Genomic DNA, 20,289 nt, shown 5'->3' on the forward strand with positions numbered 1-20,289 from the left:
GAGATAGTAGGAACTGCCGATGCTGGAGAATCTGAGATTACAAGGTGTAGAGGTGGATGAACACAGCAGGCCAAACAGCGTCAGAGGAGCAGAAAGGCTGACGTTTCGGGTCTGGACCCTTCTTCAGAAATCTAGGCCCGAAACGTCAGCTTTCCTGCTCCTCTGACGCCGCTTTGCCTGCTGTGTTCATCCAGCTCTACACCTTGTTACCTCAGATTCTCCAGCATCTGCAGTTTCTACTACCCCAGGACTGATAACGGATTTATTAATGAGAGAAAAGCAATTTCATATAGACAACATCAACTAAGTAAAGCCTTTGACAAGGTCTCTCGTGACAGACTGGTACAAAAGGTGAAGTCACATGGTATCGGTGTGAGCTTGCAAGGTGGATACAGACGGTAATAGTGGAAGGATGCTTTTCAGAATGGAGGGTTGGGACTAGTGGTATTCCACAGGGATCAATGGTAGGACCTCTGCTGTTTGAGGAAACTGTGGCTCGTGTAATTATTAAGTTTATGGACAATACAAAGATTGGAGGAGTTGAGGATAGTGAGGAGGATTGTCAGAGGATACAGATCAGTTGCAGAGACAGGAGGAGAAATGGCAAATGGAGTTTTAATCTGTGTAAGTGTGAGGTGCTGCACTTCGGGAGATCATATGTCAAGGGAAAGTATACAGTTCATAGCAGATCCTTCAACAGTATTGATATGGAGGGATCTTAGGGTTCACATCCACAGCTGCCTGAAAGTGACTATGCAAGTAGATAGGGTGATAAAGACAACGTATGACACGTTTGCCATTATACTTCAGGGAATTCAGTGCAATCGTCTCGATGTCACGTTGCAGCTTTATATGACTTTAGTTAGGCCACACTTAAAAATCCTGCATTTAATTCTGGTCACCATGTTAGAGGAAGGATGGGGAAGATTTGGAGAGGGGGTAGAAGAGGTTTACCAAGATGCTACCTGGATTAGATGATATGAACTATCAAAAACAACTCTGGCTGTTTGCGCTGGAGTAGCAGAGGCTGAATGGAGACTCTATAGAAGTCTATAAAAACAATGAGATTCATAGATAGGGTCAACAGTCAGAATCTTTTTCCCCGGGCTTGAAATGTCTAAAAGTAGAGGGCATGTAACTAAGGTGAGAGGGGGAAGTTCAAAGGAGATGTGGAGGGGGCAAGTTTTATTTTAAAAACAGAGTGGTAGGAGTGTGGAATAAACAGATAAAATAGGGCATTTGAGACTTTTGTATAAGCTCATGAATATGCAAGAAATTGAGGGATATGGACCAAGGGCAGGGAGAAGGGATTAGTTCAATTTGGTGTCATTCTCGGCCCAACATTCTCGGCAAAGGTCCCATTCCTGTGCTGTGCAGTTTAACTTGGACATAGATCAGCTGGAGGCATGGGCAGAAAAATGGCAGATGGAGTTTAATTCAGACAAATGTGAGGTGATGAATAGTGGAAGGTCATCAGGTGGAAGTATACAGTAAATGGTAGAAGCCTAAACAGTATTGATAGGTAAAGGGATCCCAGCATGCAAGTCCACAGATCACTGAAGGTGGCAGTGCAGGTAAATAAGGTAGTGAAAAAGGCATATGGCATTCTTGCCTTCATTGGTAGGGGTACTGAGTAAGAGTATAGACAAATTATGCTTTATAAAACTTTAGTTAGGCCACACTTGGACTATTGTGTACAGTTCTGGTCATCACACTACTAGAAAGAACTGGATGTTTTGGACTGGGTATGGGGGATTTTACCTATGTAAAAAGGTTAGATATACTGGGTCTTTTTTCCACTGGAATGCAGGAGGTTGAAGGGCGACCTGATGGAAGTTTAAAAGATTGTGAATGGCATGCAAAGAATGGAAAGTATGAGGCTTCTTCCCAGGGTAGAAGGGTCAATTACTAGGGGACACAGGGTCAATGGGCAGGGGGAAAAGTTTAAAAAAAAAAATGTGAAAGACAAGTTTTTCCCCACACAAAGGGCGGTGAGTGACTGGAACGAGCTGCCAGTGGTAGTGGAAGCAGACATATTAGCAGCATTCAAGAAGCACCTGGACAAATACATGAATAGGAAAGGAATAGAGGGATGTGGATCCTGTCAGTGAAGAAAGTTTTTGTATGGAAGGGCAAAATTTGTCAGTGCAAGCTTGGAGGGCCAAAGTGCCTGTTCCTGTTCTGTGTTGTGTGTTTTTTTAAAAAAAGGCTAGTGTAACTGAATTAAGACCTCAAATAATTATGAGCATTCTTCAGAATCAGAGAAGTTTCATTACTCTAAATTTTGATTGATTTATCACTGTCAAATGTACGGAGATAGTGAAAAGAATTGTTTTGCATGCTAACCAGACAAAATTATAACTTATATAATAGAACAGAATGCAGAACCTGCAGTCTTACACCTGCAGAGAAGGTGCTGAGAAAGATCAACTAATATGTTCACAAGTCTGCTAACAGAGGGAAGAAGCTGTTCTTGAATCTATTGGTATGTGTTTTCAAACTTTTGCATCTTCTGGCTGATGGAAGAGGGTGGAAGTGAGTACAACCAGGGTGGGGGGCAGCAGGAAGTATAAACAGAGTCAAATGAAGGAAGGCTAGTTTTCATGATGGTCTGGACTGCGTTCACAACACTAATTTAAAATTTGTAATCTAAATAAATACATCAGAAAATCTAAAGTCCAAAGCCCAGCTGTATGCAGTGAAAATCTGCCTACTTAAATATCACACACCGCTCCAATACCAGTAAAGAATTCCACAGATTGACACTCCAAGGAGAAATCTCAGTATCTATGCTATGAAGTCCCACAATACTTCAATACGATCACCTCTCCTCCTCAAACTCCAGTAAGAGCAAGTCCAGCCCAATCTTTCCTTATAAGAAAATTCTTCCATGTCTAGGATCATCCTAGCGAAGCAGCTGTTGTCTAATAAAAGCCAACATTTCATTTGCTTTCCTTAGTACCTGATAAATTTAGATGCTAGCTCTAAGATTTACGTACAAGAATCCCCAAATCTGTTTATAATGACTAGGTTTCATTACTTTGATATTTTCTATGCTTTATACATAATCTCTAATACCTACGACAGACCTCTGCAGTATTCTAAGATCTCAGAAAGGCATTATACTTTTAAGATAGTTAGATGACAGCACTGCATGTGGCACTAGTAGAAAGGTGCACGTTGCTCTACACATTAAGTTGGTCAGTTTGTAATCTAATTAGTTCACTTCCTATGTCAACTGGCTAGAAAACACACTAAGCACATGACCAAGACTGGGGCTCTTGTGGCACAGTGGTCTAGTTTAGAGTCCCACCTGCTATAGAGATGTTTAATAACATTTGAAACTGTTGATTAGAAAATGACTAACCAAGACGACAAATTGGATGTCTGAGAAGTCATAGATGTAAAGAATTAAATCTTAAACTTCCAGATGACATAATGCAAACGTGACTTGGTGGTGTGTGTTTGAGCTAACAGAAAACCAGCAGGTCATCAGAACAAAGCCTCTGCAAACAATAATATACACAAGCAAGGTAGAGCAAATCATAGTAGTTCAGGAATCTTGAGCTTCCCTGAAAAGCACAGATTTCAGTGTTGCAGGCATTGATCCATCAGAGCTGCATAGCAACCAGATTTCTACTTTGGGGTCAACCCACAGCAGGTGGATGGCAGTGGTTCAAGGCGGCAGTTCACCACCACCTTCCAGCGCAACTGGGGATGGGCAATAAATGCTGGCCAGCCAGCAACACCCACATCCCACCAATGAATAAAAAAGAAATATTTCTGCACAGGCTGCTCACAATTTTGCCAGGATGCATAGTCTTTGCATCACAGTGAGCTCAGTAGCTTCATTGTACATTGTTTACAATGTCCTCTCACAATGATAAACATACTGTTAGTTGGAGACATACTTGGCACAAAAGAAGATTGCTGTATTTGTTGGATGCCCATCATCCCAACCCCAGGATATCATTGCTTAACATTTTCACATGCTTCCTGACCTTGCCTCCATCACAAGGTCAGAAGTCAGGATGTTTGCTGCTGGCTGCACCACGTTTAACCTTTCTGCAAGTGCAGTCCAAGTCTGCAATTTGCAGCAAGTAACACTGATACTGAGCAAGTACCAGGCAATTACCATTTCCAACAAGTAGATCTAACCACTTAGCCATTACATTCAATGAACTACCTTTTCTTTATTCTTTCATATATCATGTATCTTTCAGGGACACTGGCCAGACACGTACGTTATCCTTTCAAGTTGAGAGTGGCTTGATCGATTCTCAACTGCTCGTTGAAATGACCAAAGGGATTCCTGTGGATTTGGAAGTAACACATGGGCCAGAGCACAAAGATGGTCAAGATTTCTTTCCCTCAAGAATATTAGTGAATCAGATAGCTTTAAGTTTCATGTTCTCCACTGTAGATGCTAGTTTTAAACTTCTATTGCTGAATCCCCTACTCATCTGCTAGAGGTTACCATTTGGCCAACAATCTAACTTGACAAAGCCATTGTGGCTCAAAGGCTAAGAGTTCCGCAGTGAGCAACTAACTTCTCAAGTTCTCTCCACCATTTACAGGCACAAGTCACAACTATGAGTGCAATTCCAATTTCGCTCAAAGCTCACTACCATACAGAAAATATCAGCCATATGTTCAGCAGTGCCTCAAACACTGGCACACGTAGTGGCAAGTGTGTACCAACAGCAACTCACTAAGTCCCCTTTAAATTCACACCCCCAACCAGAGGAAGGACAGTGACACATGGGAACATGACCACAAGTAAGTTCCTCTCTCAGCAACATTCCATCTTGACTTAGAACTAGGTCACTTTGTTTAGTGTCGCTGGGTCAAAACCCTGGGGAACTCCCTTCCTAAAAGCATTGTGGGTGTCCCGACACCATGTTGATTACAGCGGTTCATGACAATTGTGGATGAACAACAAATGCTGACTTTGTCTGCAACACTCATCTCATGAAAGAATAAAACTTGGAAGGTGAATATCAACAATGATTGGTTGGTTCAAGAAGCTTGTTTTCATGAAATAATTTATCTTACAGTGTAACATCCAGATTCTCAGACAGCCTGACTGTCCCAGTCTGCACTTCGGAATTATCTATGGCCACATCTTTTGGAGACCTGAACACAGCTCCATTATGTGCTGCATTTGATAAGACAATCACTGTGGAATTATCAGATACCATTGGAGCTGAAGGATATTTCTGACATCAGTTAATCCTCAACATAGCTGTACAGAAACATTTAAACATGCTGATATATAAAGAGGCACTCAGCTGAGCAGGGAAATAAATGCATTTTGAAAAGATGATTTGTAAGTGTTAACCAAATTATTTTCACATATATAAAAAAAACTTAGTCAACAGCAATGGCAAAGGTGATTTGACATTCCAGCAAAGGTTTTCTCCACCTTAAAGAACCTAGATTTGAAATGTTACGATTTCAATATCTACCCCTTTCAAATTGGAATGTAAAAATGCATGTCACGTTGAATGTTTTGGTTTGTAAACTCCATTGCTTTCTCAGCCTTGCAAAGAAAAGTCAGCAACCCGAAATATTGCCCGTCTTTGATTTGCCATAGATGTGCTCAACCTGCTGCGTGTTATGTGCATTGTGTGTATAATCTCAATCCTTGTTGCTATCAAAGTTTCTCTCTTGGGCTCCATGCTCAACCACCACAGCTAACATTGCAAAACAGCCGAACAAGCCATAGAATTCCCTTCTCAGACACAACTTTGGCTTATCAACTCCAGACATTTGATCAAACAATACTCACAGTAAATCTCCATGCTAAGGCTATCTCATTGATGAGGAACAGAATGTTCCTTCTTCAATTTCAGATCAGCATCCACATGCTAGGGGTGAGAGACTGTGTGCGTCTGTGCGTTTGTCTGGGGTGGCGGGGGCGGGGGGAGGGAAGAGAGAGCACGAGCTCACGTGAGCAGGAGGTAGTGTATATGGGAAAAACAGAGAAACTTTATTCTTAAGAATTTTGTAACATATCAAAACCCCATTAGCATCAGCGTATTTATGGTTTTATCTTAGCAGCACACCAGCCATTTTGAAAAGGATAGTAGTTGAGGAAAACTTGAAACTGGAAAAGTAAGCACTGAATATAGACTCTGTAGATTTGGAAAAGCATGTCCTTCATTCCAGTGAAATAATTGCCAGGAACTGTAAATAACTTTCTTCTTAATAAGGTATCGTGAATTGCGGTTATATCTTTGAGTTATTCTATTTAAGTACGAAACATAGACAAATGGAGAATAAAACAAATCAATCTCAAGCGAAAATAAGGCCAATATTGTAAAGCCTTAAAAAGAATGACAGGCTCATGGATTCAATGGCGCAGAAACCAATTGGTGCAAAAGATGTTAATTCCAGAAGCAAAGAATCCCCAGTTGCACAGAGTGGACAAGGAACTTCGCATCTAATAAGAGCAATAGTCCTAAAGGCAGAAACAGAAAAACTCAACCTTTCTTCCCAAATTTCCATAATTTCAGTTCTTTTAAGCCCAATAATAGATGAACCAGGTAGGACATCCACTTCACAATGAAGTTCCTGCTATTTTTAATTGGTCATGGTATATACAAACAGCATCCCACTGTATCCTGCAGAAAGCACATGACCATCTTTCCCAACTTTTAAAAACTCTACACCACTAGTTTCCTTTAATACAATGATTTATTAATAGCTTGCTGCGAGTTCAGTGTCCAGCAGCAACTTACTTGTTGACAATTCTAACTTAAATATACAGTTACAAACAATTCAGCATCTTTAGTAGTGCAACTTGTGCCGGCATGAAATGGCAAACTTCCTTCACTATTCTGATAAAGTTGACAAAACTATTTATAGTCAAAACATAATATTGATATCATTAGCTGAAACTATACACATTTGTACAGTACAAGTATTACTAAATGAAGTAATATCTGCGCTGTGTTAAATACTTAACAGCTTTGAACTGTGCGAAAACTAGAGGAAACTGCACATAGTGCTGTTCTGTTCAGAGGCCCTCCGCTTACATTTTACAATTCAACTAAGCCACCAGTTCATCGATGAGTAAAACATGCAACCAGCCTGTGAGAATCAAAAAATGTGTACAAAATGTATATTTCTTACTTGATTTATTAGCTTTGATATTTTATGACTCAGGTGCTGGCATTTAAACCTCACACCAGCCTCAACTTGCATGCACTCATTAACCATAATCCAGAATATGCCATTAGGCTTCACAAAATTAGTTTATTTAAAACTGTTCTCCACTGTGTTGAAAGATGTTGTCTAAACTACACTAAGTGCTGCATAAAATTGCTTGGTAGAAAATAAGTAACCAATAGATGATTAAATATGAAGCTGTTAAAGAGGTTCTCAGAATTTTAATATAAAATCACCAGATAATTTAAGATTGTGCCATGAAACACAAATACAGAACATACATTTTGCAGTTACCCAGAAATTACACATTGTGGAGAAAGAAAGCATATCAACATATTCAAAACAGCTTCTGTATAAAGTAATTAATTCCCCCAATAAACTTTCAATTACGTTGCTTTTTCTTTAAATAGGCCAGAATTTCTGCATTGTTTTTGTATCATATTTACACCCTGCTCATAGGACATACATGATAAAGAAACCCTGAAAGAATGCTTGTTCACTTAAGACTGCAGGGTTTACAAACCCAGCCTAAAGATGGAAAGTATTGTACAGGGTTTTAAATCCAATAAGCATGTATTTAACATGGAACATTCTAGATACGTACACAGTAAGTAACGTAGCCCTCAGCATATCTCTAGAACCAGTGCACTCTCATTTGTAACAACCTACAAATTGTCCTCACTTATGATACAAAATAGGACATAGGAAATGAAGTGAAATTGATTTCAAGGTGAAGCATTTGATGTGTACAAAGTGTGCACACGTTGCTTTCCATTACTTGAATAGTAGAAATGAAAGTGGAGAATTATAGCAGCTGTCAGTAAAGAACAAAGTGCTAACATGAAGAGTCATAGAAAGGGAAGGAGAAAAAAAAAGTAAAATGTCCAAACACCTTGGCCTTCAACTTTCACCCGTTTGTTAAACAGAACCTGTCTCTGATTTACGGGTATTCCCAGATTCAGTGTTCACCAATACTTCACTAATTAAGGAATCTCTTTGGAACATGACCCTGAATTCCTGAAAAGAGTGAAGGTCACATGGCGGCGCACTCCTGTAAGTTACAGTTTTCAAGTAAGATTAGCTCTGGTACGTGTAGCTAGTCACTATGTGTTGCTCATATGACTTATGCTCTGAGGGTGGAGCTGCTGCCACATCTGTTGCTGCTGCAATGCCAGCTGTTGTGACTGGTCCGACGTTGACAGAATGTTTATCAATGGAGACACACAGTTCTGAGGAATGATCAAACCTGTAAAACAAAGATTAAAACATAGGTTCAATAATTAAAATTACTTTCATACAGTCACTACCTACAAGTTTCTGCAGTGAAACGTACCCTTTGGATCAGATTTCAGGGTTACATCAAGCCGAAGAATTTCAGTAAAAAAATAATCAACCACATTTGTACCAGAGATACCAACCAAAATACAGAAAGCTAAAACATTCAAACATTAAGACAGGTGGACAAAAATTAAGCAAATCTTTTGTGACTGTTTAGTTCACACACAAAACTTTTCAATGGTCTGAAATCAGCCACAGTCCTAGTGATACAATGCTCTGTCCTAGTCACACTCCGATCCTTGGTAACATAGAAATAGGAGGACACCATTCAGCCCTTCGTCCCTGCTGTGCCATTCACCATGATCATGGCTGATTGTCCAAATTAATAGCCTGTTCTTGCTTTTCCATCATATCCTTTGATCCTTTTAGCTCCAAATGCTAATCTACCTCCTTGAAATCATACAATGTTTTGGCCTTGGCTGTGTTCTGTGACAGCGAATTCCAAAGCTCATCACTCTCCAGGTTAAGAAAGAGTAATGAGACTAGTGGATTCAGAGCATGATTGAGAAATCTGATGCACACTCAGGTTTGATATTTGACTTTAAAACTTACAAGAATGTTTGCTTTCCAAAATGTGGACACTGCAAGTATGGAGCTGGGCTGGAAAGAACAACGTGCAAGCCCAAGGGAAATCCCTGGATATGCACCCTCAAAAGAAAAGTATGTTGACAATCTCCCAATTAAAAAGGAGGAGATGTGAGTGAAAGGAAGTTAAACCCTTATTTAGAATTCACATTCCAAAACAACTAGATGGCACACAATAGATTTGATTCCTTGAATGCTTTGTAAGACTGCAAGAGAACAGGGTGTTCAAATCTGGCGAGAAAGGACTGCAGCACGTGAACTTGTTCCAGCAAAAGTTTCAACCTCTGGCCTTCACATCAGTCATTCCCACTTCAAAGTACAAGTTCAAGATTGCATCAAGTTCTTCATAAAAGTGCTAACGTGCTACAGAAATTCAGCTACAGTTTATTAAAGTAGAGGTAAAATATTGCAGATGCTGGAAATTTTAAATAAAAACAATGCTCGAGAAACTCAGCATGTCTGACAGCATGCAAAAAGTAACAGAGGTAACATTTCAAGTCCAATATGATTCTTCTTCATAACTGCAAGTTCAATCTGTTTTTGGCTAACCAGATTACAACGTAAACAGAGGGTGTTTTGATTCTGATCCTATATTTCTTGAAGGGGTTCTCTTGCACACAAATCAATTAAAAATAATACAAAAACTATTCAGGCTTGTCATACTTGTGTCAAATCTATGAAACACTCCCCTGCCCAATCTTCCCTAAATGTATTAATCACATTTATTTTGCAAAACCCCTCAAATCTGCTCTTAGGATCGATTCAGCCAGTCCCTACTTAGGTGACACATGTAAATTGAGTATTGTCAATGTTCATCTTGTTCAACTTCCTTACAATTTTATCCTTTGTGACAATGGCATCCTGCTCCTTAGCCAAAGAAGGGAACAGGACAAGGCCATGCCCTTAGCTTCCACAGATCACCTATTTGGTCCTTAATTGACTCTACTGCTTTTGACTACTGGTTGACAATTCATACAAAGGACTTCTGTTACCTGCTAATCTATTCTCATGCACTTATTTTCATTTGATAGCTGTCCTCCAATCTTTTGTGTATGCAACTTGGTTCTGTAGTGCATTATCAACATCTGCAACACTCCACACAAGTATACAGTTGCAGGGTTCCTAGATTGTGCTGCATCAGCTGGCTGTGGTTTACTTTTCTTATAATATGCAAGTACTTTTCGCACAGGAATTCCAAGTATGGCTCAAGTGAACATTCAAACTCTTTTAAAAAAAGTGAATGCACCAGAACGAATAAACTACCTGGAACGAATAACGCTACTTTGAGTAGATGCCAGTGGCCTAGGGACATTTTCTAGCAACACCAGGCTACATACTACTAATCCAAGGAAACACTGCATCACACAGGAACCAGCAAGTAAAGTTCTATGTAGAAAGAGGCTCATTGAAAGAATGACCAACTGGCTTTAAAATGCATAATCATTTCTTCATCCTTGCCGGGTCAAAGTCCAGAAAAGCCTCCCCTAAAAACACAGAGGTTGTATTTTTCGTCATTCTTTCAGGGAAAGCAAGCATCATTGCCAAGGCCAACATTTGTTGCCCAATCCCCAACTACCTGGAAATAACATTTCAGACAGCACAATGGCTCGTATAATTACACAAATCTTCGAAGGCTCTGATCTGGTGAGAAGCAGGTAGAACCCACAAGATAGACTTCTGCAACTGGCAATTTTATCTTCATCTGGTTACCGGCTATGTTGCCAGCTTTCAAGGAAAATAAATGGCTTAAAAATCAATAGCTTAACACAAAGTTAAAGAGATTCTCCATTCTCCTCCAAGTAGCAAAACTCATTCACCCACATCACTGATTCAGTATGCAGGTTGTGAAAACATGGATGGAACATCAGAAAAAATGTCCTTACTTTACAAAGTTTCTAGAAGTTATTTGTAAATTCTAGAAGATCCCAAACAAAAATGTAACATTCATTACAAAGACAGTTAAAAATAGTGCTCGATTATATTTTTGACAGGTTACAACACAGCCTCACTATTAAGCAAACTGTATGTTCCTACTTGCAGTATAATGGTAATCCAATGATCACACTCACCTACAATCCTTTGCCCATCTTCTGTTTTTAATCGCACAATCTGCATTTTTACATTAGCCCCACTGACTGAGGCCAAGACTCCTTCAACTTTTGTCCAGACACTTAGAACTGAACCACAGAGGACATGATAAGTACGGCACCTCAGCCCGACTTCACAAACCATTCCAAGGCTTACTTTTTTGCAGTTTCCACGCCTAAATGGATATAAAGAAAAGTATTACAAAAAGATTATGTTAACTCTTCAAAGGATATTAGATTCAGACAGGGGTTTCAAAATAAACTGGGACATCATTATTGTGGTAGACATACTTGTCCTGCATCTGGAAGAATAAGAGACTTTTCTGCACTTTAGATAAATTGAATCAAAGTCAAATAACTTTTGCACTTTAAACAGAATTAACATTGCTAACGTAGAACCACATTCAAAGATGACAAACAGCTCCAGCACATACACCTTTGATCCAAACATCCCCACCTGACATCCAAGCCTACAGATAATATTACAAGGACTTTATTGATAAGGCTTATTATAATTGCAGAGGCTCTGCCTAAGGAAGACAACATAAGGACATGCAAACTGTCCAAGAGATAATCTAACCTTTGTCCATTGATGCTCATTGACATCATCTCTGAAACCCTCCTTCAACATCCTACGGGTGACCATTGACCAGAAGTTGAATTAAAAAAGCTTTAGCAGATCAGAGACTAGGAACTCTAGAGCAGTCTCGACTTCACAGAGCCTGCCACTATCTACAAGACACAAGTCAGGAGCGTGACAAAATACTCCTCACTGGCTGGGCTAGGTGCAGCTCCAACAATGCTCAAGGACCTCAACACCATCCAGGACAAGGCAGCACCACAACCATCACGCTCAACATTCACTTCATTCAACATTAACAGTGGCAGAGTGTGAACCATCTACAGGATGTAGTGCAGCAACTCACCCACAGCTCCTCCGACACTGCCTCCCAATTCATGACCTCTGACAACAAAAAGAACAGAACAGCAGGTGCATGGACACACCACCTGCAAGTTCACCTCCAAGCCACTTACCATCCTGACTTGGAAATATATTATCATTCCTTCAGTGTTGCTGAGTCAAAACCCTGGAACTCCCTCCTTTACAGCACTGTGGGTCTACCTACACCCCACCACTACCACCTCCAGGGCAATGAGGTATGGGCAATAAATACTGGCTCAGTGATAGTCACATCCCATAAATGAAAAGAATAACTTAAAGGGGAAATCTGCATTCAAGGCAACATAATCCGAGCAAAATCAAAACCAAGATAAACAAGGTTAAACCGGCTTTGCCCATTTCTCCCCGACAATTCCAATGGCATTTGCAATTCATTCACAGCATTAACACAATCTATGAAACTTATAGCTCAAATGTGGCTGGTTTTATCTTTTTAATCCTGAATCCTTAAGCTCAATACTTTACAACACCCAGCCCCCAAGAAGCTCTACTTTTAAGCACCTCAAGTTATTCTGCATCTGAAGCAGTCCCTCCCATATTCTCATATCCACTGTACAACGACCACTTTGGCTAGGAGCACAAAATTTAATATTGCGCTTAACTAAGTCATTCTTCTTACGATTCAAGACTATTGCAAGACAGTAGTGATTTAGAATGGTTTTCAAAGTAATGCAGTTCTGGGAAAAATTACTATTTGTCAACAATGGAAGCAAATACATTTTTTTTAAAAATTCCAATAGACTATAAGTCATCATGACTGAGGTTGGAGGAATGCACACAGTCAGTCATTCTCATCCCACTACTTCATTGGGTCACAACTTGAAATATAAACATTTTCTGGATACCAAGGATGCAAATTAAATGTGACATAAACACAATCAACCAAGTTTCTTAATAAACATAATTGTTGGTTTATCAAAACAGGAACTGATTAACACACAAAGTCAGTAGAAGTACAATTGTTTATCCCTCTAAATATCCCCCAAACACACACTTCACAAGAGAATAGAAAACAGATTTACTTGTAAAGACTAGCTTTCTAGAAACAGAACACTTTGGCCAGTTATTCTTGAAGGCTGAAGGATAAACTACATAATGTTTCAGAGTCTGTTCCTATGACATGCTGGCACTTGTGGTCAAATCACTAATCATGCGCAAGTACATTTGGCACTAGCAGATGCTGGAAATCAGAAAGACAATCAGAAATTTCTGAAAAAAAAACTCAGCAGGTCTGGCAGCATCTGTGGAGAAAAAGCAGAGTTAATGTTTCAGGTTCAGTGACCCTTCTTCAGAACTTGTTGTAGACATTGCTTGCTCAGGAAATAAGTTTCTATAATCACTCTTTCAAAAGGGCAAATAAGCTTCACCCTGCAATCAAGAGGGGGGTTCTCTCTACAGAAAAGACAGGTCAGCTGGGTAGCTTGTTCTGAGCAAGCTTCTTTCCACATAAACCAGGAAAAAAAAAGAAAAGAACATCTCCAGGTCAGTTACTGTTCAAATGTGGGCATAAAATTAGGAAATTTCTTAAGTGTCTGTTCTAATATTTAAAGAAAAACAAAATTGCTTTTCACAGTTTTGCAGAAATTTGAGTTCTATCAGACGTGAACACAGCATCTTTTTCAAAGCCTAAAATCCTAACCATAAGTTACTTTTGTTCTTACTTTCTAGTTGTGATCAGTTCTAATTTCTTGTTCAGGCACAATGTACATTAATCAATTTTGCTTTCCTGATAAATCCAACAATTGTATTTATTAAGAAACTTGTTCAATAGATGTCTAAAACTCAATTTGCATGACATACTTAATTGGTTGTCTTTGTAGCCAGAAAGATTTTTGTTTAAATTTTCATGCTGTGACCCATGGAGCAGTGGGACAAGAATGACTGTATACTCCCCTAGCCTCGCTAGTTGCATTTTGATAGCCTACTGGAATTTGCCTTGGTGGTAACTTCAGCAACACACCCAGTGATAAGTGTATTCCAATACACAATCTTGTGCCTTAACAAGATATCAGAGCTGATCTCAACTAGAAAGCCAGCATAGAAGAAATTTGATTATTTTAGGCTTTGAAACAGATGCTGCATTCTCATCAGGTTAACAAACTCTTTGCAAAACTGTTGAAATCCAAGTTGTATGTAAATATTGGAAGAAGTACTTATGAAATTTCCTCATTCTGTGCTCAGAAGGGGTCTTCAGCAAAGTAATTATTACCATTCATGTGATTCACAGGAAGCCTTGTTTAAAAAAAACTCTAATGACCACAGAGAACTTTCAACAGCATCTTAAATAAACCATTCCAGGTATTCCCACAATCCTTCAAAACTAATTTAAATATAACGCCTCTTTGTAACACAGGCCACTGAGTAGATAGCAGTTTGAGATTGTTGGCTTCTTAATTTTGACTGATAAAATGTGATAGAGCAGGGTATTATCAGTGGGTATGCAGAAGCTGAATAACAAGTCTTCAGATGGAATGATGTATGTTGACAATGGCACCAGGAATAGACTACTGTACTTACCTGCAAGGCCTCCTGAAGGCAAGAGAAGCAAATACTGCAGATGTTTTGATTAGAATGGGTTAGACAAGAGTGAAACAATGTCACAACAGTCCCAATGAATTGGACACAAAGATACTGTCAAAAGAACAGAAGTTCAGAAGGACAAGGAGGGGTATTCAACTGCTGAAATTTTAAAATGAGTCTTTGGTTTGAACATTTTTACTGCAGTAACAAGCAGAACCCTGACTGTAAAGTCCAAATATGGAATGATGGGACACACAGGAAGAGGTGTTGGCAGTGACACACCTGAGGATTTGACAGTGAAGTGGAAGATGGACAGCATGTTGTAAAAGTAGAGGGATCGAGGATTTGTACCACTGACAATGAGAGAAAAATGAAAATAAAGAGCAAATTAGAAACATTTTAACCAATCTTTAATGACATTACTAACCAATATGCGTGAGTACAAGTGTCTGCAGATGACTTGTACTGTTCCACCCAATGCGACTCTGCTTCCGCAGATGTTACCTGTGACGATAACAAAATTAGAAGTTAAACCAGAAATACATCTCCATTTAAGAAAGTGACCCAACATCCACAGCCCCAGTTTTGATCAGCTGCAGAATTATTACTATAACAACAGATCTGTTGACAGTTGTCAAGAGATAGTAGGAACTGCAAATGCTGGAGAATTTGAGATAACAAGGTGTAGAGCTGGATGAATACAGCAGGCCAAGCTGCATCAGAGGAGCAGGAAAGCTGACGCTTCAGGCCTAGATCCTTCTTCAGAAAATTTTCTGAAGGAGGATCTAGGCCCAAAACGTCAGCTTTCCTGCTCCTCTGATGCTGTTTGGCCTGCTGTGTTCATCCAGCTCTACACCTTGTTATATCTGTTGACAGTTGTCAATACATTCACTTCCAAAAGTTACAATAAGAACACTAATGCAGCAGTGTTTCATCTATGCCTGGCCCTGCAACAAGAGAACAGACTTTTTCAGGATTTAGACATTAGTTCCAAAGATTCATGTCATAATACAAGTATGCTCACTTCTAACACAGTGCACATTTAATTAGCTCATTTTAGTCCATGTTCTTTCACCTTTTTATATTTCTTTTTTAGTTCAATGTAAGTCTCTAATTTGAGTTGCTTGCCAGTGTTTGGTCTGTACATCATGAACAATCTCTTCTTGCTGTTAACTTCCTTAACCAGAATTGCTGTCTTTTTATTATTCCTTATCTGGAACAAACAATAAAATGAACATTGTTATTCATCAAAGATACATTATAATGACCTAAGACAATATGCCCGCTGTATTTTGCAGTAAAAACATACATAAAACAATAAGTTAACTTCAGCAAAATTGCCTGTTTGCTAATTTAGATCTCAGGATGTGATTTCAAGTTCATTTTAACCCCAGAAGTTATAATTAATAACATGAGGGGCAGGAGCGCAAGACTGTTCAATGCAATGCATTGTTTAACAGGTATCATTGGACTTCATGGGCCTCTCACTTCTGATGTGCAGAAGTGTAAATTCAGAAAACATTCAAAAAGGCAGCTGCTTTCAATGGTATTTACCTAAATTATTCATTTATTGCAATTCCCAAAACTTTTAGAAAAGTTGAGTGCAATTTTTCAGGTTAAAAAAATAAATACTGAAACTTCCAAAGGTGTCACAAATTGAATCAATGTCACAGAAACTATCATAGAGATAGAGATTACATCATTCCTGCCATTGGGGAAGTTCTGCATTTGTGGGCAGAATGGCAGAGTAACAATTCCTGAAGATTGATCCTCAGAGTATGTTCAAATCAGCTATTCATTTGGTTTAGTCACTGTCTCAATGGCAAATTCAGCAATACAACCAATCATAAGTATTCAAACACCCAATCTTATGTGCCTTGACAAGAAGGAAGAACTGATTTCAACCAGAAAGCCAACATAAAAGGAAAGTTCTCATCATCAGTTTAGGCTTTGAGACACGTGCAGTATTCTCGTCTGATAAAATACCAATTTTTGCAAAAAGGTTGAAAGTCAAGTTGCCTTTCCTTAAACATTGGAACAAGCAGAAGTGCAGGGTTAAATCTTTGAGGTGTGAGAGAAGACAATACAGGGTATATAATGCCTGTAATGTTTCATCTTCAGAACATCTCACTGATGTTTCTAACAAATGAACTTTAAATTCTACAAATGTAAAACCATAATGTGGAGCGGACTGCCCATCACCATTGACAACAGAATACATCCTTTGTCCAGCCAGTTTTTGTGCTAGGCATATTTTATAAACTTTAGAAGCACCAATAGTTTCATATAATTAAGTACTGACAAATTAAATTCTGATACCAGAACTCAAAAGTCAATTTGAAAGTTGAACGATAAGGATTAAAAACTAGCCCCTTCTGGGCCCACGCTGTCCTGACAAAACCAAGTCATACAGTTTTAGTAATGTACATTTTATGTTACTTCATAAGTGACAGTGATCTCTTGGAGGTTGATTCAATGCTTTAGAGTTGGGGAGCAATTCCTGGAGCTGTACAGCTTTTGCAGCTGCACCAGTCAACACTCAGTGTTTAGTCATGGAGAATTCACCACTCACCAGTGACAATGGATGGGACTGCTGGTCTCACTAATTCTGGATAGTAAGTCTGAATAATTTCAGTGCACCTGCAATTTACTGTAGGTCTGCTGCAATTTAAGAATAAAGCTCAAGTGGTCAGGGTCTACACAAAAGCTCACCAACTGCTGTGACAGTATTTGATACCAAATCATGCATTTCAATTTCAGTTCTTGTTCAGAGTTATTTAAACTCCTGTTCCAGATGAAGCACTCTATTACAGAACCAAAGGAAAGTCAGTCAACTTTGTTTTTAAAAAAAAGTTTACAATTCCGTTCTGTCTCACCTAAGAGGAGGAAATCAGCAAATACTGCTGAATGTCCAATTTTGCTATCCTAATTAGTTTGGTTGACCAAACCTCTGGTCTGAGAACAAAACTGCCCCAAAATGGTATTTCTCAAGTAGCCTTCTACAAGTGTAAGCACACAAAACCACCAGAATTTCGGGAGTCAATTGTTAAATTAGGTGACTCATCTTCCTCCAAACTCAATTGAGTTTCTCTATTCTGAAGAACTATGAACAATCAGCAAAGCTTCTAAAACAAAAGAAAGAAAACACTGTTCAGAAGGAATCGGGAGTACATTTAATTACCTCCAATCAAGTGAATATTATGAATACTTGCCAATTTTACTGATTGTCTTTTCCATAATTGTAAAAATCTCAAGTGTAAAGAATTCTTAATTGTACGAATCAGATAGGCATAGTAGGGGTTATGTCACTTCAGTAGTAATCCATAGTGCCAGGCTAAAGTTCTGGGAACATGTACAAATCCCACCACAGCAGACGTGAAATTTCAAATCAATAAAAAACCTGGAATGAAACATTAATGACATGAAGTGTCAATGGTCCCATCTGCTTTATTAAATTAACGTGCTTTAGTGAAGGAAATCTTCCATCTTTACCGGTTTGACTCTGGACCAGATTGCAATGGAGTTGATTATTAACTACCTTGAGTAATGAAATACTGGCCCAGCCAGCAATACCCAGATAAAATGAACAAATAAATCAAGATTCAAACCTAACTTCCATCATCCACACCTGTTACTTCTTTCAGCTTTGACAAGCCTTCTCAAATCCATTCTCCTGTCAAGTAACTCGACTCTTGGTACACAGAGTCTGTTTCCTCTGTGAAATGTAGTAACAGAACAGAAATATCTCTAACCACCCCCATTTTCATTTCCTATCTACAAAGATGCAAAAGAAAATGCTGCGAATTCAGCAGTTAAGTCCATAAAGGTATGATTTCATGTTTTAATTGCTCTGAAGAATTTAATTGAAACCATGTCCTTTCTTCTTACCTGTGTTTCTGGCTGTAACCTATTGTTTCATTAGTTAGAACCTGCAGAATTTTACAGAATGGAAATCACAAAAGAAAAGGGTCTAAATGTCTTTTCAACCACCTTAGTGAAACATCCTGCTGCGTTCAGGGATTTGTGGAAATTCACTAAGACTTTGAGTTCTTCAGTTCCTCTATACCTCCTACTTATAGTGCATTCCACTCCTTTTTTAAAAACCATCCCCCCCAAAAAAAAGCATCACCTCATTTTACCAGATTGAATTCCATTTGCCACTTATCTGCTCACCTGACCTATTCATGGACATCTTCCTTCAGACTACATCTTCCTTCCTCACCAATCACTTGGTCAATTTTTGCAGTGGCTGCAAACTTGAACATTATTTACATACAGTCATGAATGCATCAACAAAATGGTAGATCTTACCGATGCAGTTTTCAATGATCAAATTTCATATCTCGCTACCTTTGAAATGTAGTTCACATGAAACTCAGGCCAAGAACGAGTAATAATGAGGGACAGGCAGAGTAAGATGAACCATATTATATGCAGCTTAACTTAATCAATTCCAATTTACTAAAGGATGACTATCACTACTTCAATGTAGCAAAACGTGACAATTTAAATACCAATGCATTATCAATAACTACAGTGATTTCTCCTGTCGTTCTCCTTGTTTACCTGCATTGACAAATAGAAGCCATCGTCTATTCCAGTTTGCTCTGCCCAAATCTTTGTAGCTTCTTCCCAGGACATGCCTCTTTCAACACTTATCTAAAAAAATAATTGTACAAAAACACCCATTTGTGTTTGAAAAAGTTAACTCTATATTAATTTACAAGACATTCAGACATTTACATCTTTAATGAGTTTTGAGACATTTGTTTTTGTCTAACAATCTGCTTATATTGTGCAATGTTACAGTATGGGCCAGCATGGTGGCTCAGTGGTAAATACTGCTGCCTCACAGTGCCAGAGGGCCATGGTTCAATTCCAGCCTCAGGCAACTGTCTCTGTGGAGTTTGCGCATTCTCCTCGTGTCTGCATGGGTTTGCCCAGGTTTCCTCCTTCAACTGAAAAGTGCATAGGTTAGACAGACTAGCCTTGCTAAATTGCCCATAGTGTCTGGGGATGTGCAGGTTAAGTGGGTTAGCTGTGGGAAATGCAGAATCACAGGAATTGAGGCGAGGGAGTGGTCTGTGCAGGATGCTCTTCGAAGGGTCAGTGTAACTCAAATGGGCTGAATAGCCTGATTCTATTCTGTGTTTGGGAATGGATACTGTTTTATGTGGAACAACAACCTACAAAGATCTAGGTATAATGAGTTGAGATCCTGATCTGTGCTTATCCCAGGTGTAGAAGCAGGAAAAGTAACAATAGTCTTACATGTGGGATGTTGCGTTATGTGATGTCATGCTCCTCATTCTTACCCATCGATTTTCACTATAAGTATGCACATGGGCACACCTCCCGAGGACATAAGCTAGCTCCATTGATACACTGGCATAATCTTGGAAGACCTTGTGGAACTATTCTCAGGTGAGGTGAACATCTCTCGCCCACAGGGAAGGAAATGAACAGAACATGCAAAATACAAATCAGTGCAACAAATGGTCAGACACTTACAGTATAAATTTCAACATGTCCTGATACTGAATACCCTGGAGTTAAGAATTTCTTTGCTTCTAGTTTCTTCACCTTCTCATCTCCGGAACCCAGATCTGTCCGTAAACAGAAGCA

General features: G+C 39.1%; 2 protein-coding genes across 2 annotated transcripts in view; both read right to left on the minus strand.

Moving 5' to 3' along the window:
• The window catches only part of LOC109938765 (RIMS-binding protein 2-like), an 80,276-nt gene extending 76,138 nt beyond the window's left edge, over positions 1-4,138 (minus strand). The window contains exon 1 of the mRNA XM_048611764.1: positions 4,002-4,138. Coding sequence (XP_048467721.1) covers positions 4,002-4,138 — 137 coding nt within the window. The remainder of the gene's footprint in view (positions 1-4,001) is intronic.
• A 2,547-nt stretch (positions 4,139-6,685) lies between these two features.
• The window catches only part of LOC109918331 (strawberry notch homolog 1 (Drosophila)), a 60,903-nt gene continuing 47,299 nt past the window's right edge, over positions 6,686-20,289 (minus strand). Inside the window, exons 13-18 of the mRNA XM_048611765.1 lie at positions 20,176-20,270; positions 19,231-19,323; positions 15,740-15,877; positions 15,092-15,168; positions 11,166-11,359; positions 6,686-8,419 (exon numbers count right to left, since the gene is read on the minus strand). Of these exons, the coding sequence (XP_048467722.1) occupies positions 8,277-8,419; positions 11,166-11,359; positions 15,092-15,168; positions 15,740-15,877; positions 19,231-19,323; positions 20,176-20,270 (740 nt within the window). The 3' untranslated portion in view covers positions 6,686-8,276. The remainder of the gene's footprint in view (positions 8,420-11,165; positions 11,360-15,091; positions 15,169-15,739; positions 15,878-19,230; positions 19,324-20,175; positions 20,271-20,289) is intronic.

This window comes from Rhincodon typus, chromosome 24 (assembly GCF_021869965.1).
Source record: "Rhincodon typus isolate 14 chromosome 24, sRhiTyp1.1, whole genome shotgun sequence".
Lineage (NCBI taxonomy): Eukaryota > Metazoa > Chordata > Chondrichthyes > Orectolobiformes > Rhincodontidae > Rhincodon > Rhincodon typus.